Below are 24,898 nucleotides of genomic sequence, written 5' to 3' on the forward strand. Positions count from 1 at the left end.
ATTTTTTTTTGTCTCCGTTCTTTTCCCATCTGGTCCGTGTAACGTTTACACATCACAACTTTGTTCATTTGCACAATTTATCTCGTTCACCGTCGCTTATAAATTTCAACACTCACCGAAATTGACATTTGGTAGCTATTAGCTATGCTTGTATAACTTTGAGCTGTATTTGCTTGTCTTTGCATTTAGTTTATGTTCGTTCTCGCTCGTTAGCCTTTAGCTAACATCATCTGTGATTTCGCTTTTAGTTAGTGATACATTTGTTAGCATTCTGGTGACAGAGGCCCAATTGGCTTTTCTTGCATTTTTAGCGCCCCTTATGTACTTTGCTGGTAATACCGTAAATCCCGGTATGACAATATGAACATCTGGATTCCGCCCAAGCCTACACCTTAATGCATACTTTTAAATGATTGTTTATTATTATTATTATTATTGATTATATTATGTGAGATAAACATACAGATTTTAGTAAACTATTTTTGAAAGTTCTACTGTCCCCACTACAACAAACAATACAAAAATAAATTTAATTGAAATACTGTAGAATTCCATTTATTCCCACTCCTTCTGGGGAGTGGCAATATGGCCGATCGGTGGCTTCAAAGCCTCCCACTGGCCAATACATAGCATTTCAGGGTTTAAATACATCACTGTATTTGACCCTCCAGAAGATACTGCAGGCATCCCCATCAGGGACCCAGGCAGAGAAATCCCAGCCTGTCTCAGGTTGGATACTATTACAGCCCTCTCTGTCCCTTCCAGGTCCACTCAGCAGCCACTTAAACCCCTTTGATGTTTATGTTATGTGAAGATGTCGCGATATACAGGGGACACTCTGACACGTTTGTTATCGCTGTTATCAAAACTGCAGGGCGGAAATCTCTGGGCACTCCCAACAAGTAGTGGTCCAAGCGGTAGAATTACAACAAAAACTAATCCGCTGAAAACTCCGCCCATCTTTCATTCCCTGTCGCGGACTGGCGGAATTTAAGATCACTCAATAGTAAACTGGTTACCATGGACTTTAGCTTGTCAGTCAGTATCCATGAGGACATTATTATTTTGTTGGAATGGTAGGTAATAGGAAGCTATCTCTATCAAGGTGGTATCGGAAATTAATTTAGGGAACAAGAAGGGAGTTTACAGTCTAATTATTTGAACAGTCAGCATCCGTGCATTTACAATGGCTCCAAGGAAGAATTTCAGAAACCAAGCCAAAAAAGGTCGGTACCCTTCCCAATGCTAACTAGCTAACAGCATAGCTCGTACGCTAAATGATTGTGCAAGTCCAGCTAGTTAAATATTTATTTGACAGTTATGCAACTGCACCACCAACAGGCAAAGAATAATGTATTTCATCATGTTCTTTCCTCGAACCAATTGTGCAGAATCTATTTTGAAACGCTACAATGTAGCAACTATGTTACAATGATACAATGTAGCCCCGCTGCTAACGTTCACTTGTTGTCCACTGTGTCAGCAGGTTAGTTAATGTCTTCACTACATTTAGAAGGGAATTTATATGTTTAGCTATTTGTCTTCTGTTGTTGGTTTAGGCTTCGTGTTTCTCTCTTCTCAAATTATGATGAATGTGAATGATGCTATGTTGGCCTGTAGGGAATGGTCATCAAATGATTCCATATTCCCAGTGCACACCATGTCATTCATCCAGACCATCCCTAGGCACATATCTGAAGAAAAAAAAACCTGTCTAACTGTTTAATGGATTTTGTGTCATTAAAGGGTTGCCTAACATTTTTCACACTAATAGCCTACTCCTCTTCAATTATCTTAGAATATGAGTGTCTTAATTGAGGACTGAGTCTAAACTAGTGAAAAGTGTCCTGTGTTGTGACTGGTGGATAATAGTTACTTATAACAAGGAACTGTCAATGCATGGATTTTAATTGTGTTTTCATTGCACAAACTGGCAATCAGAAGTGCAAAGACATGGGAAGTTGTCTGTCGCACTGCAGTGCATGTGATGCTACCATAAAAAGTCAACATGCACTGTGATTGTAATATCTGATTGGAAGGCATAGCCTACTAATGCTTGGCCCTGTTTGCAGTGCTGTGCTGGTATTGGGAAAGAGACACTGAATCTACACTAGGGTGTCACAACTGCCAAGGCAACATCAACCACAGAAAAATGTTGCAGGTGTGCGTATACCTGACAGTTGTTAATCTTCATGGTCCATGCCCTGTAACATCCTTTGTTAGACAGATTGTTGCTGAAATCTTTGGCTGCCATTTATGGACCTACTACTCTGATGCACTCGCCTATTGAAAAAGAGGATGATGATTATTAGGTTAACACAAATTATAATTAGCCATTTAATTTGTATTATTATAAACACATGAAGATTAGCCAATGGCCTTAGAGGAAGTTGTTATAGTCTTCAGTCATGATGGCTGAAATACACTGAGTGTACAAAACATCAGGAACACTTTCCATGACATAGACGAACCAGGTAAATCCAGGTGAAAGCTATGATCCCTTATTGATGTCACTTGTTAAATCTACTTCAAATCAGTGTAGATGAAGGGGAGGAGACGGGTTTAAGAAGGATGTTTTTTTAAGCTTTGAGACATGCATTGTGTATGTGTGCCATTCAGAGGGTGAATGGGAAAGACAAAACATTGAAGTGCCTTTGAACAGGGTATGGAAGTAGGTGCCAGGTGCGTGTGTCAAGAGCTGCGATGCTGCTGTTTTTTTATTTCTTCCATGCTCAACCGTTTCCCGTGTCTATCAAGAATAGTCCACTACCCAAAGGACATCCAGCAAACTTGACACAACTGTGGGCATCATTGGAGTCAACATGGGACAGAATCCCATATATGCCTCTACAACCATAGCTAATGATGTCACTGAAACCCTTAACAAAGAGTCGCAGTCTGTTTTGGAATGGGTGGCCAGTAATAATACTGGTCCTCAACATGAAAATCCCAAATTATTTACATAGTCAACTTCCACACAGCTCTGACACACACTTACCCAAACAGACATGCCACCAGGGTTCTTTTCACAGTCCCCAAATCCAGAACAAACTCAGTTCCATATCATATTGCTCAAATAAACAGCAAACCTGGTTTAAAAAAACAGATAAAGCAATGCCACATGGCACAACACCTCTCCCCCATTTGACCTAGATAGTTTGTGTATTAATATATAGACTACGTTTGTCTTTTTTTAATTGATGTAGTTCTGTCCTTGAGCTGTTTTTGTATATTAATGTTCTGTATTATTTCATGTTTTGTGTGGACCGCAGGAAGAGTAGCTGCTGTTTTCGCAACACCTAATGGGGATCCTAATAAAATACCAAATCCCGTTGGAATGCTTTCGACACCTTGAGTCCATGCCGTGACAAATTGAGGCTGTTCTGAGGGCAAAACGTGGGGCAACTCAATATGTTTTGTACACTGTGTGTGTAATGATGATTGTGACTTTTCAAATTGCATTGATGGCTTCTGTATCATGGCAACTAGCATATTGCGTGTCCCATTGTTGGAAGCTGTCGAGAGAGTGCCATGTATTGCACAGTATCTTCTGTTAAGGTATGGTATCAACATATTTAGACTAGGTTAAATGGTTGGAAGTTTGTAAGCTGATAACACACTACTCCACCCATCTAGTGAGAAGGTGGTAGTGCCCGTATTGCACCAGAATGGGTGTGTCAGCCTAGTCATGAACTGCTCCTTTACACACTTTTCTACTGTACAACTATTTCTAAATGCTGTAGTGTAATGTGCTCAACTTCAAGAGAATTTCAACCTCTGCACCAGATCTTCACTAAAGACCAACTGACAGGCAACTGTCATGTTTTCTGTGTTTGGACAAGTGCCAACTCTGCTGCAATGTCTTTGTGTGTACCTTGTTCTGCACAGTCCCTCTTGTGTCCTATCTGGCTATGGCAGATGAGTGTCTCACACACACACTGCATGTCCTCCCCATATTTGTTTGTTGGCTCTAAAAAATAGTCCCCTGGGCTAGTTTGGCCAGTATCAAGTTCCAGCTGTCCAAGTGGTCACTCTACGCCTCATTCAGGCAGTGGGGATTTGTTAGAAACTGGGAAAAATCAAGGAGTTCTCATCATGGATCCCACTTCATCTGCCCTGATGGAGGAGCCCATCTGTGAAGAAGCCATATTGGCTAAAGAAATCCTAGATAAGTACAAGGGGATTTATTAATGGTAGGCTAATGGTTCTGCTTAACTGCTTCATTCAGAAGTGTTGAATGGTAACCGACAGTGTGGTGCCATTAAGCAATAAGATCAGAGGAGGTGTGGTATATGGCCAATATACCACAGCTAATGGCTTTTCGTACGCGCGATGAAACGCGGAGTGCCTGGGTATATTGGCCATATACCACAAACTCCTGATGTGCCTTATTGCTATTATAAACGGGTTACTACTGTGAAAATAAATGTTTTGTCATACCCGTGGTATATGGTCTGATATACTACGGCTTTCAGCCAATCAGCATTCAGGGCTCGAACCACCCAGTTTAAAATATTGAATTGACTAGGATGAGGGACTGTTATTCTGGTTAACACAGCAGTGTCTGCAGTAAAGTAGGGCTATTACAAAAGGTAGTCGACATAGCAACCTTCGCCAGCAACCTAAATAGGTAGCGTTGTAGCTATTTAACAGCACAAACTACCTTGCCTTTATACTGATGAAGTCATCACAGGAGGTTGGTAGCATCTTTAATTGGGGAGGACGGGCTCGTGATAATGGCTGGAGCCGAATAAGTGAAGTGTTATCAAATACATGGTTTCCGTTCCATTCACGCCGTTCCAGCCATTATTATGAGCCGTCCCCCCCTCAGCAGCCTCCATTGTATTTTATTTATATCCTGGGTTTTTCTTTATTTTACTATTTTCTACATTGTAGAATAATAGTGAAGACATCAGAACTTTGAAAATAACACTTGGAATCATGTAGTAACAAAAAAAGTGTTAAACAAATCAAAATATATTTGAGATTCTAATCGGATCATCTGATGCAGCACTCCATCACTCTCCTTTGGTCAAATAGCCCTTATACAGCCTGGAGGTGGGTTTTGGGTCATTGTCCTGTTGAAAATCAAATGATAGTCCCACTATGCACAAAGCAAATGGGATGGTCTATCGCTGCAGAAGGCTGTGGTAGCAATGCTGGTTAAGTGTGCCTTGAATTCTAAATAAATCACTGACCGTGTCACCAGCAAAGCACCCCACACCATCACACCTCCATGCTTCATGGTGGGAACCACACATGCGGAGATCATCCGTTCACCTACTCTGCGTCTCACAAAGACACGGCAGTTTGAACCAAAAATATCAAATTGGACTAATCAGACCAAAGGACAGATTTCCACTGGTCTAATGTCCATTGCTTGTGTTTCTTGACCCAAGCAAGTCTCTTCTTATTGGTGTCCTTTAGTAGTGGTTTGTTTGCAGCAATTTGACCATGAAGGCCTGATTCACGCTATCTTCTCTGAAGAGTTGATGTTGAGATGTCTGTTACTTGAACGCTGAAGCATTTATTTGGGCTCCAATCTGAGGCTGGTACCTCTAATGAACTTATCCTCTGCAGCAGAGGTAACTCTGGGTCTTCCTTTCCTGTGGCGGTCCTCATGAGAGCCAGTTTCATCATAGTGCTTGATGGTTTTTGCGACTGCACTTTCAAAGTTCTTGAAGTTTTCCAGATTGACTGACCATGTCTTAAAGTAATGACGGGCTGTCATTTCTCTTTCCTTATTTGAGCTGTTCTTGCCATAATATGGACTTAGCCTTATTTGGTAAAATACCATCTTCCGTATACCACCCCTACCTTGTCACAACACAACTGATTGGCTCAAATGCATTAAGAAGGAAATATTCCACAAATTAACTTCTAATAAGGCACAACTGTTAATTGAAATGCATTCCATGAAGTTTGTTGAGAGAATGTGAAAAGTGTGCAAAGCTGTCGTCAAGTCAAAGGGTGGCTACTTTGAGGAAGTATATTAAATATATATTTATATTTGTTTAACACTTTTGTTACTCTGTTACTACATGATTCTAAATGTGTTATTTCATAGTTTTGATGTCTTCACCATTCTACAACGTAGAAAATAATACAAAATAAATAACCTGGAATGAGTAGGTATGTCAACTTTTGACTGGTAGTGTGTGTGTGTGTGCTAAATATTTAGAAGGACTATATATATAACATAGTGACTTGTCATGGCTCGGATACTGTCACAAACAGGATATGTTGTTATTTGTGACAAAGGCCAGAGTATTTTTGTTGTATTGTTTGTAACTGAAGAACGTGACCTTGTCTACAGTAATGCTCTTGAACTTGTACAGTTAGAGTAGGGTAGCTGTGTGTGTTTAAACCTTGTTTCTTTGAAGCCTTTAGTAGTTGAATAACAACACCTGTTCACACATGATCTTCCTCGCTCTAACTCTCCCCACTCTTCCATCAGGTCATATTGTCACCATCACTCTATTTATGGTTGTATAGTTCCATTTACAGCACTATGACTACAGTACCTGTTCATGTAGTGGCCACATCTCTTTCCCTGGCCCCAGAACGTCTTATTTTCCTTCTATGGAGGAATTGTTTTGTAAACCTAGCGGGTCCTAATGAGCTATTGCAGTGCCTCTCTCATTGGTTTCACCTGTTCCTGCGCAGCTTGTGCTTCTGTACAGTGCCCTCCATTTGAGTTGTTTTGTCAAAGCTGTCTAAGGCACATTTTTTGATATGATGAGCCTAATTGATCTGTCCATTTTGAGATGGGCCTATTTTGGTGTGTGACTTTGGTCACTCCCAGAAATGGCAATAAAATGTAGTCTTGGTCTTCTTCAATGTTTCATAAACTTCTTAATTGAGTTAACTGCTATCTAGTTTCCTCGTGAATAGCCAATGTCACAAAGTATGATGTGACACTACCCCTCTACTGTATTTAAAAATATAGATGTATTTAACTGTTAGAGGGGGAACATTCCCAGGGTCTCACTGAAAACATTTCTACGTAATTGGAGATCTCTGACCATTTTTCAATCTCTTGTCCCAGTCTATAATCCCAACATGTTTCAAGATGATCCTGTTCCCAAGAGCTCCAAGGTAACCTGCCTAAATGTCTATCGCCCTGTAGCATCTGTAATTATGTAGTGCGTTGAAAGGCTAGTCATGACACATATCAACACCATCATCCCAGAACCCTGGACCCACTACAATTTGCCTTTTGCCCAAACAGATTCACAGATGACACAATCACCGTGACCTCTCCCACCTGGACAAGAGGGGAAATATCTCAGTGAGGATGCTATTCATAGACTACAGCTCAGCATTCAACACCATAGTCCTCTCCAAGCTCATCACCAAGCTAGGAACCCTGGGACTGAACCCCTCCTTCTGTAACTGGATCCTGAACTTCCTGAATGTCCGGCCCTAGTTGTTGAGGGTAGGCAACAACACTTCCGCCACAATGACCCTCAACACTGGGGCCCCTCAGGGGTGTGTGCTTAGTAGTGGTGTGCTGACATGGCCATACTAGTAATTTAGTGATGCACCGATATTACATTTTTGGCCGATACCAATATCCGATATATTCCTCCTATATATATATATATATATATATATATATATAAAATAAACTGCGGCCTTTTAAGCATTCTAGCACAGTTAAATAGTTAGACCACTGTATGTGTGTGTGTGTGTTAAGGCACTGCATCTCAGTGCAAGAGGTGTCACTACAGTCCCTGGTTCGAATCCAGGCTGTATCACATCCGGCCGTGATTGGGAGTCACATAGGGCGGCCCACAATTGGCCCAGGATTGTCCGGGCTGTCATTGTAAATAAGAATTTATTCTTAACTGACTTGCCTAGTTAAATAAAGGTTACACACACCACACTGACCAAAAAGTTAATTTGTTGGCATTTACATATGTCCCCATTACCAGTTAAACATAATCAAAACCTATTTATTTTACTTACTTGCTGTGCTGTTTCGTCATTTCATTCTCAACCGGGATTTCTAAGGAACTCTGTTTGGGTCTTTGCATGTCAAAAAAGATGCATGTGAAATAACACTATTTCACGTGACAAATAACACAACATAATCTGTTTCAGTAGCAATAGTTAGCTAGCTAATTATATAGCTAGGTTTCATCATCTAAAATAACCCTAATTTATAAGACGGTTCTTATTTTATTAATGGTGGTCGAACCCATCTATGTGAAGCTAGCCACAATAAGGATTAGCCACAATAGTGGACTTTGCGGGTAGCCTTCAAAATAAATGTTTGGGATAATTTGAATATTTGTATTAATTTGCAACCCTGTCAATGACATTTTATTTTGAAGGCAAACTGCAAATTCCAGTATTGTGCCTAATCCTTATTGTGGCTAGCTTCACAACACACAACCCGGTCCAGTCAAGCTCGCTAGCCAGATGACGCTAGCGAGCTGCTTATAACATTCGCTTTGGGCAACAGGGTTAGCTGGCTGGCTAACTATTTATTTTCATGAACTGAAGTTCAATTTCAATAGGTGAACAACAAGTGGCTACCTAGCTTATACTTACTCACAAGGATTCCTAAAATATTGCTAAGAATAATGAAAATTACTGTAGTTTTTACTGGTCATTGTTTTCAGCCTGGTTGTATTGGTGCTAGCTAGGTACCAAGCTAAAGATATCTACCCCAGAAGTTTTAGTCAAACAAGTAATGCGTTATTACCAACGCTGTATTGTAAACACATTGTTCACGGCAATGAATTCCTTTATCTTGGCTTTAATGGATTTCACCTTTGAGTTGTCTCACTGAAATTGACTCGACTGCTCGATCCACACAGCAGACATAGTGGGCTAGTTTAGGAATGCTGTATAGCGCGCATCATTGCGTCACGTACCTTCGTTATATAGGTATGCATGTCAGCTTTGACATCGGTTTTGCACATTGGGCGTTAAACTAGACATCGGCTGATACCAATGTTTGCATTTTTAGCTAATAACGGCTGATTTTATGATATGTTCACCGATATATTGTGCATCCCTACTAGTAATCGTATCTGTAAATTGACAGTTGATAATCAGATCAGCTAATACTCGTGATTGGAAAATGTGTTTTTAATATGCCTAAATAGATTAGCAAAATACCTCCCTGCACGTTCTCACTGCAGATTAGGAGGAGCGCGAAATGATGAAGCTATTGGACGGAGAAATGCAGCTTCGCTCTATCCAATCAGAGCAGCAGGTTCTCGTCCTTATATTTATATATTCTTAATTCCATTCCTTTACTTAGATTTGTGTGTATTAGGTATTTGTTGTGAAATTGTTAGATATTACTTGCTAGATATTGCTGCACTGTCGGAACTAGAAGCATTTCGCTACACCCGCAATAACATCTACTAAACAGGTATGTGACCAATAAAATTTGATTTGAACAACGTACAACCCGCCCCTTCTCTTTACAGACAGGCAAACTTGACAGTTGACTTATTTAGACCATGTAGAACCTCGCACATGACTAATTGAAAGATGCGTGGCACACAATTATTTATATTTTTTTAGGTCACAAATAATTACAAAAAATACTCTTATCATATCCAGAAAATTGCCCATATATGTTAGATACTAATATTGGACTATAGAAGAATGAGAGCAGAGCACGCCCTTATCGAGCGGGCCAGAGCTTCATGTTCCTTGGCATCCACATCACTAAGGACTTAACATGGTCAACACACACCAACATTGTCATGAAGAGGGCACAGCAGCACCTCTTGCCCCTCAGGAAGCTGAAAAGATTTGGCATGGGCCCTCGGCTCCTCAAAAAAATCTTAACTTCTTGGTGACGGGGGCAGTATTGAGTCGCTTGGATGAATAAGGTGCCCAGAGTAAACTGCCTGCTACTCTGTCCCAGATGCTAATATATGCATATTATTAGTAGTATTGGATGGGGAACACTCTGGAGTTTCTAAAACTGTTTGAATGATGTCTGTGAGTATAATAGAACTCATATGGCAGGCGAAAACCTGAGACAAATCCAACCAGAAAGTGGGAAATCTGAGGTTTGTAGTTTCATTTAAGTGATTGCCTATCCAATATGCTGTGTCAATGGGGCCATTGCACTTCCCAAGGCTTCCAGCAGATGTCAACAGTCTTTAGAAAGTTGTTTGAGGCTTCTATTGTGGAAGGGTGTCGAATAAGAGCTGTTTCAACAAGTGGACTAGGCTGAGGCCAATCAGTTGTTTACTGCGTGGTCACGCGGCGCGCTGTTCCATTTTCCTCTGTAATGAATACGCTATTGTCCGGTTGGAATATTATTGAAGATGTATTAATAAAATACCTAAGGATTGATTGTAAACATCGTTTGACATGTTTCTACAAACTGTAATGGAACTCTTGACTTTTCGTCTTGATTTTGCGGTCGCGCATTGTGCCTTTGGAATAGTGAACTAAACATGCGAACAAAACGGAGGTATTTGGACATAAATATGGACTTAATCGAACAAAACAAACATTTCTTGTGGGAGCTAAGGACAATTACACAGCCACAATTCAAAATACAAATGCAATGCATCCAATAATATATCATTCTAACAACAACAACACTGTCATCAACTGTTGTCTTACATATGAGGAACCACAGATAACTCATGTACAGGTTTGGATAGATTTTAGCCATGTTTTCAATTTAAAAGTACAATAATCAGTGCAGCTTCTCAAGTCCATGGGCATTGCATTCCAGTATATTGTTGCACTAACAGAGAAGGCTGATTGGCTGATATAAACATATATTTAAAAAACATTTTTTTTTACTGTGTCCAAAAGGAACAGCGCAATCCCCTCTAGTTTATTGCCCTTGTTATCCTGGCTGTGCTTTCCTTGAGCATGATATGCCGGTGGAGGGGCAAGACCATGCAGGATCTTAAAGGCAAGGCTTGCATCGACATACTGCTTAAAGCTATCCAGACTAAATCAATTATATTTGTAAATGATTTGGAGTCCAAAATGACACCAAGATACTTGAAGTTAGACACAACTGTCATATTCTCCCCATTAACAAGAACAGCTGGTTGGGAAGAATCAATGGATTCCTTAGAGAAGTACATACTTTTTTGCACATCCAGCCCGGAAGCCAGCCGCACCAATGTGTCGGAGGAAACACCGTACCGCGATGAGACAAGGATATCCCTGCCGGCCAAACCCTCCCTAACACGGACGACACTGGGCCAATTGTGCATCGCACCATGGACCTCCCGGTCATGGCCGGCTGCGACAGATCCTGGGCTCACCAGAATCTCTGGTGGCACAGCAGAGATTGTACATTGTAAACCACTGCGCCACTCGGGAGGCCCTTGATAAGTACATAGAAGTACATACATTCTTGTTGCTATTTAAATACAGGCAAGACTTAGTCATCCATTTAGAAACATGTACCATAGCTTCAGTTAAGTTGTTAACAACCAATTGTCTATTTTTTGAATGATAATAGAGAACTAATTACTTTTTTCCACCATAATTTGCAAATAAATTCATTAAAAACCCTACAATGTGATTTTCTGGATTTCTTTTTCTCATTTTGTCTGTCATAGTTGAAGTGTACCTATGATGAAAATTACAGGCCTCTCATCTTTTTAAGAGGGAGAACTTGCACAATTGGTGGCTGACTAAATACTTTTTTGCCCCTAGGCTGAGGAACACTAAAATAACACTAAAATAACACATCCTAGATCTGAATGAATGAAATATTCTTATTAAATACTTTTTTTTTTACATAGTTGAATGTGCTGACAACAAAATCACACACATATTATCAATGGAAATGAAATTTATCAACCCATGGCGGTTTGGATTTGGAGTCACACTCAAAATTAAAGTGGAAAACCACACTACAGGCTGATCCAACTTTGACGTAATGACCTTAAAACAAGTCCAAATGAGGCTCAGTAGTGTGTGTGGCCTCCACATGCCTGTATGACCTCAGTTTTAGATTTTAGTGATGTAATACAGTGCTGTGAAAAAGTATTTGCCCCCTTCCTGATTTCTTATTTTTTTGCACGTGTCACACTTAAATGTTTCAGATAATCAAACAAATTTAAATATTACACAAAGATAACCCAAGTAAACACAAAATGCCGTTTAAGTGATGATTTATTTTGGGGAAAAAAGCTATCCAAACCTTCATGGAAAAAATAATTGCCCCCAAACCTAATACCTGGTTGTGCCACCCTCAGCAGCAACAACTGCAATCAAGCATTTGCGATAACTGGCCATGAGTCTTTCACATCGCGGTGGAGGAATTTTGGCCCACTCTCTTCTTTGCACTTTGCAGAATTGTTTTAATTCGGCCACATTGGAAGGTTTTCGAACATGAACCGCCTTTTAAAGGTCACGCCACTCAATCGGATTCAAGTCTGGACTTTGACTAGGCTACTCCAAAACCTTCATTTTGTTTTTTTCAAGCCATTCAAAGGTGGACTTGCTGGTGTTTTGGATCATTGTTCTGCTGCAGAACCCAAGTGCGCTTCAGCTTGAGGTCATGAACTGATGGCCGGCCATTCTCCTTCAGGATTGTGTGGTAGAGAGAAGAATTCATGGTTCCATCAATCACAGCAAGTCGTCCAGGTCCTGAAGCAGCAAAGCAGCCCCAGACCATCACACTACCACCACCATATTGGACTGTTGGTATGTTATTTTTCTGAAATGCTGTGTTACTTTTACGCCAGATGTAACGGGACTTCACCTTCCAAAAAGTTAAACTTTTGTCTCTTCAGTCCACAGAATATTTTCCCAAAAGTCTTGGGGATCATCAAGATGTTTTTTGCCAAAAGTGAGACGAGCCTTTATGTTCTTTTTGGTCAGCAGTGTTTTTTGCCTTGGAACTCTGCTATGGATGCTGTTTATGCCCAGTGTCTTTCTTATGGTTGAGTCGTGAACACTGACAAATGAGGCAAGTGAGGCCTGCAGTTCTTTAGATGTGGTTGTGGGTTCTTTTGTGACCTCTTGGGTGAGTCGTCGCTGCCACTCCTGGGAAGGTTCACCACTCTTCCAAATTTTCTCAATTTGTGGATAATGGCGCTCACCGTGGTTTGCTGGAGTCCCAAAGCTTTAGAAATTGCTTTGTAACCCTTTCCAGACTGATAATGTAAATTACTTTGTTTCTCATCTGCTCCTGAATTTCTTTGGATCGTGGCATGATGTCTTGCTTTTTAAGATCTTTTGGCCTACTTCACTTTGTCAGACAGGTTCTATTTAAATGATTTCTTGATTTGACAGGTCTGGCAGTAATCAGGCCTGGGTGTGGCTAGTGAAATTGAACTCAGCTTTCCAAAAAATGTGATTAACCACAGTAAAATCACGATTTAACAAGGGGGGGACAATTACTTTGTCACATAGGTCCCTGAAGGTTTGGATAATTTTATTTATTAAAGGGAAAAAAGCTATCACTTAACCCAAGTAAACACAAAATGCAGTTTATCTTTGTGTAATATTTACATTTGTTTGATCTGAAACATTTAAGTGTGACAAATGTGCAAAAAAATAAGAAATCAGGAAGGGGGGCAAATTCTCTTTCACAGCACTGTAGGCCTCAGCCACTACCCTGAGAGCACTTGATTCAGTGTATCATGCAGCCCTCAGGTTCATTACAAATCAAAATTGTTTTACACATCATTGTGATCTCTACAGAGCTGTTGGCTGGTCATCATTGACCAGGCTTAAATACTGCGTAGGCATAAACACTGGCATACACTGATTTCTAAGGCCATACTGGGTAAAAATGCCATTTTATCTCTGTTCTTTTTTAGTCAGGTCGAATAAATAAATATCAATATCATTACGGTCCCATTCTCATTTGCTTCGAACAGTACCAAAAATTAGAACAGGTCATGTTAGAAATAGTTTTGGTTTCTTAGCTCTGTGGTCCTGAAATTCTTTCCTGAACATTTTAAAATTTGATGATCTACTTTTTTTTTTTTCTTTTTTTTTTACCCTTTTTTTTTCCTCTCCCCAATTTCGTGGTATCCAATTGTTGTAGTAGCTACTATCTTGTCTCATCTCTACAACTCCCGTACGGGCTCGGGAGAGACGAAGGTTGAAAGTCATGCGTCCTCCGATACACAACCCAACCAGCCGCACTGCTTCCCTTAACCACTGCGCCACCCGGGAGGCCTGATCTACTTTTGTTGGTGGACTTTAAACACTTGCTCGACGTAGATATCATAGACGAGTGTAATTGTCTTTAGGCCAGCTGTTTTTAGTCAAGACTTTTGTGTTTTTAACGTCAAATGTTTTTGTTGTACTGTATGTGTGTTTTTGTTTAATGTTGTGTTATAGTATGTAAGATGTTTTGTCTGAAACGTTGTTCCCCCTGCTGCTATTGGACCAGGTCTCTATTGGAAAATATGTTATCTCAATGAGAAAAACCTGGATAAATAAAGGTACAATTGAAAAAAATATAAATAAAAAAAATATATTGAGTTAAAAAGTAAAACAAATTTGCAATAAAGCAAATAGTCACAAAGTAATAATGAGACTATATACAAGGAGTGCCGGAAGTTAGGCAATGTGCAGGGGTACGAGGTAGTTGAGGTAATACATTATGTACATGTGGGTAGGGGTAAAAGTGACAAGGCAATCAGGATGATAATAAACAGAGTAGTGTGTGTGTGTGTGTGTGTGTGTGTGTGTGTGTGTGTGTGTGTTGGACTCTCTGTAGTGAGTGTGTGGGTAGAGTCTAGTGAGTGTGTTTTGCACTGGCTCAATGCATACATTTTGGCCTGAATGCAAAGCCTTAAGTTTGGGGCAAATCCAACACATCACTGAGTGAGTGTCTGCCTCTTTATTTTCAAGCTTGGTTGTGGCTGCATCATGGTATGGAAATGTTTGACATCGGCAAATAGTGGGGAGTTTTTCAGGATAAAAATAAACTGGATGGAGCTAAGCACATGCAACATCCTAGAGAAAAACTTGCTTCAGTCTGCTTAAATCTGCTTGAATCTATGGCAAGACCTGACAATTGCTGTTTAGCCATGATCCCCAGCATCTTGACAGAGTTCCATGTTTTTTTAAAGAGTAATGGGCAAATATTCCACAATCCAAACTCTTATAGACTTACCCAAGAAGACTCACAGCTGTAATGGATGCCAAAGGTGTTTCTAACATGTATTGATTCAGGGAGCTCAGTACTTATGCAACAACCTTCTTTTGAAATAGTCTTTAAAAAAACAATATTTGAAAAAATCATCCACTTTGACATGGCATAATATTTTGTGTAGATTGTTGACAAAACATAGATTTTTTGCAATTTTAAATCACGTTTTGTAACACAACAAAATGTGAAGAAATCCAAGGGATCTGAATACTTTTGCAAGGCACTGTATGTCCCAGTAGCGTAGCCTACAGTATGTTCCAGTAAGAATGAATGAGATATGTCCCGGTAGCGTAGCCTACAGTATGCTCCAGTAAGAATGACTGAGATATGTCCCAGTAGCGTAGCCTACAGTATGCTCCAGTAAGAATGACTAAGATATGTCCCGGTAGCGTAGCCTACAGTATGCTCCAGTAAGAATGACTGAGATATGTCCCGGTAGCGTAGCCTACAGTATGCTCCAGTAAGAATGACTGAGATATGTCCCGGTAGCGTAGCCTACAGTATGCTCCAGTAAGAATGACTGAGATATGTCCCGGTAGCCTATGTTCCAGTCAGAATTATTAATCTAATCATTGTGTCCTTTCTTTTCCAGAGGTGAAGCCTGCAGCAGTGGTGAATAAGAATGGTGTGAAAGTGGAGGCTTCTGTTGCTGCTAGTGGTGGTGGTTTTAGCGGAACAAAGATCTTCACCTGGTTCATGGTGCTGGCCCTGCTGGGGGTTTGGAGCTCTGTGGCCGTGGTGTGGTTTGACCTGGTGGACTACGACAATGTCATCGGTGAGTCACCTGACCTCCCCACAGCCCTATGATAAACAGTAATGCTTTATTTTACAGCTCGGTTTAAGCTGGTACCTGGTATTGACATGTTACTCACCAAGGAACCTTTTGTGGTTACAATACTCACCTCAAAGAATTACACACTATTGGTAACTACTAACTACAAAAAAAATGGTATGTCAATGAATTTCAAAGAAACCAAAGTGTAATTACCATGGAAGTATTATTTAATCAGGCTACTGTTTTAACAAGTCATTTCTAAGTAACTATCAACAGGCTGTAAATAACAAAGCGTTATCTGATAAACTCTTGCCCTTTTGTGTTACAATAAGAATTAAGTTATATCTGATTAAATATAAAAATGCACAACGTTACAAAATGTATGTATTGCAATATACAACATATCATGTCAAATTTAGGGCATTGGGTTATGTTTGTATTAGGGATGCACCGATAAGACATTTTCCTTGCTAAAAAACCCGATACCAATAACCACAGCCTTTTTAAGCATTCTAGTACAGTGAAATAGTTGAAACACACACACTGACCAAAAAGTTATTTTGTTGGCATTTACAAATGTCCCCATTACCAGTAAAACATAATCAAAACCTATTTATTTCACTTACTGTGCTGTTTCATTGTTCATTTGTTCAGTCTCAACCAGGATTTCATCATACATGTCAAGCAGTGAACTTTCAACTCTGTGTCCGTGGCGCCTCTTCCTCGGTGTACACTGTCACTGTGTTCGTTTCCATCTTGTCCAGCTGTGTCTGTAACATGTCATGTAAACCCTGTTTCTTACTCTTTCAAATGACTGCGCGACTTGTTGACTGCTCGATCCACACAGCAGACATTGTGGGCTAGGTTAGGAATTCTATGTTGCATGTTAACGCTATATTTTTTTTTGTGGCGTCATTAGTCATCTACCTACGTTATATAGGTATGTAGGTCATCTACCTACGTTATATAGGTAGCACGTCAGCTTTGACATCGATTTTGCACATCGGCGTTAAACTAGACATCGGGCCGATGTTGCCATTTTTAGCGACTATTCCGATATGCTTACCGCTATATCGTGCATCCCTAGTTTGTATGCTACATTTCAACCTGCAGTGTTTAGCCTAAATTGAGTAATCCCCTATAGACGATGATGTTCTGACCACAAAGCTTTCTGTAGGTGCATGAGAACGCCACTTACTTCCTGTATGATTCTGAGAAGGCATTATGTGGTTTAGACAGAGGGCCTTCTGTCAGAAACGGATATGACTTTATGAAGAACATTTAAGGGGGAAAGATGAATTCCGATTGAAATTAGTAAGAGGGTTTTGTAAAAATGTTTTTTTTTTAATTACATTTTAGTACCCAATTTAATGTGTAACATGAAGTAATACTGACACTGTTACTGTTTCATTAACTTTTGATATTGATGATGTCCCTATAAACAAACTGCTCCTGTGTGTCTTTTTAATCTTGCAAAGCAGAGAGAGCAAAGGAATTCCGTTTTAACTTTTCAGAGGTTTTACAAGGTATGGTCTTTACTTGCATGTATCACCAATCTTCAATTCTATCTGTTATTAGTTTTGAATAGATTACATTATAGTATGCCTCAAAATAATGATTTAACAATATGCAGTACAACATAATTGTCTCACTGGTGTTCCCTCTGGGACCACCCATACGAAAATGTAATGCACGCATGACTAAATCGTTTAGATTAACGTGTCTGCTAAATGGCATGTATGTTGCATGGCTTGTTGATGTTTCTTTTCCTGGTCTTTTGATTGGTTTGTTTTTACTAGTCCCTTTTATTTATTAGGCTTTGACTCATACTACATTTTTTTTCTTCCCATATCTGATTTTGAATGAGCAAATTCTTTGGATTGAAGGTATAGCTTCATTTCATCAAGGCCCTGTGACCCACTAGCGTCCTATCCAGGGGCTGTACTTGTTGGCTACATCAAGCTGCCTGTATTCGGCTGTGGTAGGCCTAGGGCTAGTCGAGTGTTGCCGCTTCATATATATATATATATATATATATATATATACTGCTGCATGACCATGACCACAACTTCCCTCTCAGAAATACAGAAGGAATTCAGAGCTGAGCTGTAGATATCAAATCAAATATGATATGGTTCCACTCTGAACACCATAGTATGACTTCATTGGCAAGTAGTGAAGTATCACTAAAATCAGGAGAGTCACATTAAAGAATCCCAATGACCTATTAACTGTCTGTAATTACAGAGGAAGTGTATGTCCCCTAGACCCCCCCCCCCCCACCCCCCAGGCTCATTTGTGGAAAGGACTGTACTATGAACATTGTTTATGATATGACTTTAAGACTATTCCCTTTTTGCAGGTAAACTTTCAGCGTATGACGCAGACGGCGACGGCGACTTCGATGTGGAGGACGCCAAAGTACTACTCGGCAAGTGCATTTTCTTCTAATAATGACCTTTTTGTGACCTCTAACATGTTACTCATGCATGACTGACTTGGTTTTCTTGTGTTTGAGTACCAGTGCCATGAACTTAACCGCTTACTTAGAGCTTACTTCAATGGGGAAAAACTCAAGTGGGTGGCTTTAAAAACTGCCAGTCTTTGTTTAATTAACGAAAGTCTTTGTTAAACAAATAGTTCCATGTAAGTACTCCTGCACAGAGTAGTTCAGCAGTAGCTATTTAATTTAGTATACGGCTCAAAAGAGCTTTGAAGTCCTGTGGCAGCATCTACACAGCGTTATTTAACTTTGACAGTCTACATTTCTGTTGTGCATTTGTGCTGAAAACCAACTATTGCTTATGGTTGTTGTAACGTTGGTCACCTGCCGCATGTACAGTATTTAAGATACTGCTTTATTACTGACACTTCTCATTTCCCACAATGCCTAGCCTAATAGCTCTTGTCCTGTGTATCCTAATAAATAAAGGCACTAATAAAGACTAAAAAAAATCAAAGACCAGAACAAAAGACTCTACCTTACCGACCACAATCCCTGAACATAGCTGGCAACGACATTTCATTATTCGACACTTTCAAGAGCGCTACACAACTATTAAAGGGGGGTATTTTCTTGCCGCTCTTCTATTCGACTTATACGCCTCTCTCTTTCCTGCATTACCATCCACTTTATTCATTTCTCTTCCCTCTCTCTCCATCCTCTATCCTCTCGCTCCTCTTCTCTCCCCCTTGTTTTTCTCCTCTCTCTCTCGTCAGGCTTGACCAAAGATGGCGGTGAAATTACTAATGAAAACGCAGATTCCCTAGAGGAAATCTTCGGTATTTTAGCCGAGGAAGGCTCTGATTGGTTTTACGGCTTCTTCACGTTTCTCTATGATGTGATCACTCCTCCCGTAGAGAAGGATCCAGAGATTCCAGAGAGTCAGACAGCAGAGGAGGAGGAGGAGGAGGGTGATGCTGGTACGTCCCAGAATGACGGTGGGGTTCAGGGCGTTATATTAGACCTACAGGATCAATAGCCAAACGCTCCTGAGCATTCGCCTATTAGCCTGCCATCCATGAGGAGCAGAAGGAGAGTAGTCTACTGGGTGAGGTCTAAGGTCACCCAAAGGTCACCTCACCCCCCCCCCCCCCCCCCCCCCCCTCATCTTTAACTGGAGGAAGTTGAATCTGCCGCTGATCCTGTCAAATGAAGGACTGTGAAAAGAGTGTCTGAAATAAGGATATTATGTTTTTGTCCTCGTCGACTTTGGCCTTGCTGCAGTGGTGCTTGCCATTGGGAATATTGACCTGGATTTTTGGGACTATGCTTTGTACTTTTTCTAAGATTCTGCAATCTGTACTTCTCACCGTCATTGTGATGCACTAATTCTTTGCTCATCTGTTTTCTGACCTGAATGAATCCTTTGTGCTATTCTAATCTTTTCATTTTTCCAAGTTAAACTGTGTTTCGCATTTAGTTGTAATTAATTTTTTAAATGTAAAGAATCACTTAATCTTTACTCTTAAGCCTTACAGTAATTCCTTTTACTGTAATGTCCATTTCTTCTATCTATATAACCATTCACTCACCATCTACATAACACTGTTCAGGCTTCTGATAACGTTGGATGTTGCAGTTCAGGTGACTCCTAGTTTAATTCAAAAAAAATGTTGTCATGTAGCTTTTTAAGCAAAGCAACGTTAGAATCTGCAGTTCATGCAGTTTTTATACTCAGTAACAGAGGACGTCAGCGTTGATCAACTTTGTTTAGTTAGCTTGTTGTACTGTAATAATGTAGTAATGTAAACTTAATTCAAAATGTGCTGTATCTATTTGCATTGTCTGTCCTAAGACTAAGTCTAGAAGTCGCCTCTTTACCCAGCAGTAGGTCAAGGAAGACTGATTTTCTTAAATTCCTATGACTCGATGTTATTAGGCTTACATATTGGAAGTGCTAACACTGAGTGTGTTGTTGGAATGATGCAATGTGAATGACCACTTGAGCGGGGCCTATTCTCTGAATGTGCAACTAATGTTTTGGTACTTATGTTTGTTAAACTTTTAACTGCTAATATGCCACCATGCTATTATTGGATTGAAGAGAAGTTCCTGAACTTCACCCATCTCTTGCTAAACAGACCCATAAAGGTCAGCATGAACCCCAGAGTTTGGGATTGTCGTCCACGTTGACTTGTGGCCATGGGCTAAGTATTTACTGAGGGGTTTCGGACTGTTTTATTTACCAAAGGTCATGGTGACTAAGAGGGGTGTATTTCTGTTTCAGACTGGAGGGACAACCGTTTAGGCCATTTTAAGTAGGCATATTGCAAGATGTTGCCCTAGCCTATTAATATCTTGACATAAACAAAATGCAGTGTTCAGATATTTTATGTTGTGAGGTAGTTTGAACGTCTGTCTATGGAATAAATATGTTGATTGAACTCTTATATTTAGTGTCTGTCTACAAGCATGGGCACTGTCAATGGTTATGGGCATCAATTAAGTATTTTATGCATTTTGTACAGGATAGGAATAAGTGACTGGTTTCTGTTTGATATTGATTGAGCGATCGTGTCAAATTGGCGCTATGATGCACACTTTGGAATTGGCACGTACAGTCCCCTCCGACATGGTCCATGCTGTCTCTAATTTATTTTTTGGTTTTGTTTGTATGTTAGATGAAAAAGAGATCAAAGTTCCTGTTCCCAAAATGGAAAGGCTGAAAAAAGGTACTTCCTCCTGGTTGGTCTGTGCGTGTTGTCATTGGCCAACATTTTCTGTTTGTTGCTCAACTCTCTCATGACCCTGCGTCCTTTAAAAAAAAGAACACACCATGTCGAAATGTGTCACTCTAGCTAATGGTTCTTCTTTCATTTGACATAATTAGAGGACAAGAAAAAAGTCCAAACCAAAAGGTATCGTTCCCAGTGTTGTTTATTGTCCAGAATGATTTTATTCTCCTTTGGGAATTAAATTGTCCTGTTTGTTTGTGCGTGTGTGTGTGTTTAAGACCATTTCTAGTGGGCATGACATGGACACTTTGTGTGAGAATCAACCTTCTCTGGACTGTGACCCTTGGCTCTGTTTGCGTGTCTGCCAGGGATTTTGAAAACACCTTTTGACAGACTGTTCAGCAGTCAGGGATCAGAGGTAGAAAACTTGTATTGTATCAATCATGTGGTGTTTTGACCTGGAAGCAAATTATAGTAGACAAAACCACATGCAACACCTCAGTCAAAACTGTGGTTTAATTAGCTTGTGTTACACTGTTGCCTCTCATTTTGAAGAGCGAGAGAGAAAATAGGAGTTTTAGCTAGTGTGTAGCCAACGAAGACCTTAGTTCGGACTCAAGTTGTGCAAGTAGAGAGGCTGGATTATTTGTAACTGTTCATCTGTTTTCTTCATCCAGCGGTAGCCAACCTACTCCTCTGCAATCCTGCCCAATTCATGTTTTGAGCCTAAATCCTCTCTGTTTTGTGGTTAGACTGTGAATGTGTATGATGTAAGACAAACTGCAGCTCCTGCAGGCTTTTGTAAGGCACAATGGCATCTCAGTAGTGCATTCGGAAAGTTTTCAGACCCCTTGAATTTTTCCATATTTTGTTACGTTACAACCTTACACTAAAATGGATTAAATCGTTTTTTTCCCCCCCCTCATCAATCTACACATGATAACTCATAATGAGAAAGCAGAAACAGGTTTTTAGAAATGTTTGCTAATTTTATAATTTTTTTACAAATGGAAATATCACATTTACATAAGTGTTCAGACCCTTTACTCAGTACTTTGTTAAAGCACCTTTAGCAGCGACTACAGCCTCAAGTCTCCTTGGGTATGACGCTCTAAGCTTGTATTTGGGGAATTTCTCCCATTCGTCTCTGCAGATCCTCTCAAGCCCTGTCAGGCTGGATGGGTAGTGTTGCTGCATGGCTATTTTCAGGTCTCTCCAGAGATTTTCGCTTGGGTTGAAATCCGGGCTCTGGCTGGGCCACTCAAGGACTTTGAGACTTGTCCCGAAGCCACTCCTGTGTTGTCTTTGCACTGTGATTAGGAAGGTGAACCTTCGCCCCAGTCTGAGTTCCTGAGCGCTCTGAAGCAGGTTTTCGTCAAGGGTGTCTCTATTCATCTTTGCCTCAATCCTGACTAGTCCCTGCCGCTGAAAAACACACCCACAGCATGATGCTGCCACCACCATGCTTCACTGTAGGGATGGTGCCAGGTTTCCTCCAGACGTGACGCTTGGCATTCAGGCCAAAGAGTTCAATCTTGGTTTCATCAGACCAGAGAATGTTGTTTCTCATAGTCTGAGGGTCTTTAGGTTCCTTTTGGCAAACTCCAAGCGGGCTGTCGTGTCTTTTACTGAGGAGTAGCTTCTGTCTAGCCACTCTACCATAAAGTCCTGATTGGTGGAGTGCTGTAGAGATGGTTGTCCTTCTGGAAGGTTCCCCCATCTCCACAGAGGAACTAGAGCTCTGTCAGAGTGACCATCTGGTCCCAGACCGAGGACCTTCTCCCCTGATTGCTCAGTTTGGGCGGGTGGCCAGCTCTAGGAAGAGTCTTGGTGGTCCCAAACTTTTTCCATTTAAGAATGATGGAGGCCCCTTTGTTCTTGGGGACCTTCAATGCTGCAGACATTTTTTGTTACCCTTCCCCAGATCTGTGCCTTGACACAATCCCTTCTCGGAGTTCTACAGACTATTCCTTCGACCTTATGGCTTGGTTTTTGCTCTGACATGCACTGTCAACTTTGGGACCTTTTATACAGACAGTGTGCTTTTCCAAATCATGTCCAATCAATTGAATTTAACACTCCAAGTTGTGGAAACATGTCAAGGATAATCAATGGAAACAGGATGCACCTGAGCTCAATTTCAAGTCCCAAAGCAAAGGGTCTGAATACATATGTAAATAGGTATTTGTCCTTTTTGTATATTTCTAAAAACCTGTTTTCGCTTTGTCATTAGGGGGTATTGTGTGTAGATTGCTGATGATTTTCTTTGTATTCAATAAAAAATGTATGAGACTAACGTAACAAAATGTGAAAAGGTCAAGGGGCCTGAATACTTTCCGAAGGCACTGTGTGTGTGTGTGTGTGTGTGTGTGTGTGTGTGTGTGTGTGTATATATATATATATATATATATATATATATATATATATATATATATATATATATATATATAGATAGATATATATATAGATATAGTTTGGTTACATTTGTGTCTCCATGAAGGACAATGAAATTGGCAGCGCATTTGATTAACTTAGTTGTTTTCAGAAACTGAGGTTGACTTTGCAGTGATGATGTACTCTGGAATAGCATGATTAATTCTTCTTGATTTAACACATGCTTATTAAAACCCCTTAATGGGTATGTGGTACGCTAGCGTCCCACCTGGCCAACACCCAGTGAGATTGCAGAGTGCCAAATTCAAATACAGAAATACTCATGATAAAAATTCAGAAAAGATATAACTATTTTACATAGGTTTAAAGATGAACTTCTTGTGAATCCAACCACGGTCTCAGATTTAAAAAAAATGCTTTACGGTGAAAGCATACCTTCAAATTATTTGAGAACATAGTCCAGCAGACAAATCATTACAAACAGTAACCAGCCAAGTAAAAGAGTTACACAAGTCAGAAATAGAGAGAAAATTAATTACTTACCTTTGATGATCTTCATATGGTTGCACTCAGAAGACATTCATTTAATTGATAAATGTTCCTTTTTGTTCGATAAAGTCTCTTTTTTTTTCCTCCAAAAACCTCAGTTTTGTTCGTTTTCTTCAGTAATCCACAGGCTCAAACGGAGTCACAACAGGCAGACAAAAAAAAAAAAGTTCATAGAAGCATGCCATACGAAATAATCAATAATATTTCAACCGGACAATAACGTAGTCAATATAAAAGGTAAACAAGAAAGGCACTCTCTCGGTCGCGCACATGAAAAAGCTCTGTGACATGTCAGGGTCCACTCATTCAGACTGCTCTTACACTCTCATTTGTCAGAATACAAGCCTGAAACAATTTTTAAAGACTGTTGACATCTAGTGGAAGGCATAGGAACTGCAATTTGAGTAATAAGTCAATGGATACTGTAATGGCATTGAATAGAAAACTACAACAACACTATTTGAACAGTTTTGGAAACTTTAGTCTTCTATCCAAATCTACCAATTATATGCACATCCTATCTTCTGGGCCTGAGTAGAAGTTTAATTTGGGCACGCTTTTCATCCAAAATTACAAATGCTGCCCCCTACCCTAGAGAAGTTAGCCTTTCTTTCTATTTGTCCTCTGAAAAAATGTCAGCGGAGAAGATTTGAGGTTCTTGTTCCAAAAACAGAAAATCCAAAAGGTAGCCTACTTATTTTAATGGTTGTGAGTAGGGATGCACGATATATCGGTGAACATATCGGAATCGGCCGATATTAGCTAAAAATGCCAACATGTCAAAGCTGACGTGCATACCAATATAACGTAATGACCCCACGTAAAATGTTGCGTTGCACGTGCAACACAGCATTCCTAACCTAGCCCACAAT

General features: G+C 40.1%; 1 protein-coding gene across 19 annotated transcripts in view; it reads left to right on the top strand.

Annotated features, from left to right (window-relative positions):
- Nucleotides 1–889: 889 nt before the first annotated feature.
- The window catches only part of LOC139420202 (aspartyl/asparaginyl beta-hydroxylase-like), a 49,223-nt gene continuing 25,214 nt past the window's right edge, over nt 890–24,898 (top strand). For 7 of the 19 annotated variants that reach the window (XM_071170032.1, XM_071170033.1, XM_071170035.1 and 4 more), the window contains exons 1-4: nt 999–1,226; nt 15,723–15,905; nt 17,387–17,431; nt 18,268–18,336. In XM_071170032.1, coding sequence (XP_071026133.1) covers nt 1,187–1,226; nt 15,723–15,905; nt 17,387–17,431; nt 18,268–18,336 — 337 coding nt within the window. In that variant the 5' untranslated portion in view covers nt 999–1,186. Of the gene's footprint in view, nt 1,227–15,722; nt 15,906–17,383; nt 17,432–18,267; nt 18,337–24,898 lie in introns of all 19 variants that reach the window. The other 12 variants (XM_071170031.1, XM_071170034.1, XM_071170041.1 and 9 more) reach the window with 6 other exon arrangements.

This window comes from Oncorhynchus clarkii, chromosome 11 (assembly GCF_045791955.1).
Source record: "Oncorhynchus clarkii lewisi isolate Uvic-CL-2024 chromosome 11, UVic_Ocla_1.0, whole genome shotgun sequence".
NCBI lineage: Eukaryota > Metazoa > Chordata > Actinopteri > Salmoniformes > Salmonidae > Oncorhynchus > Oncorhynchus clarkii.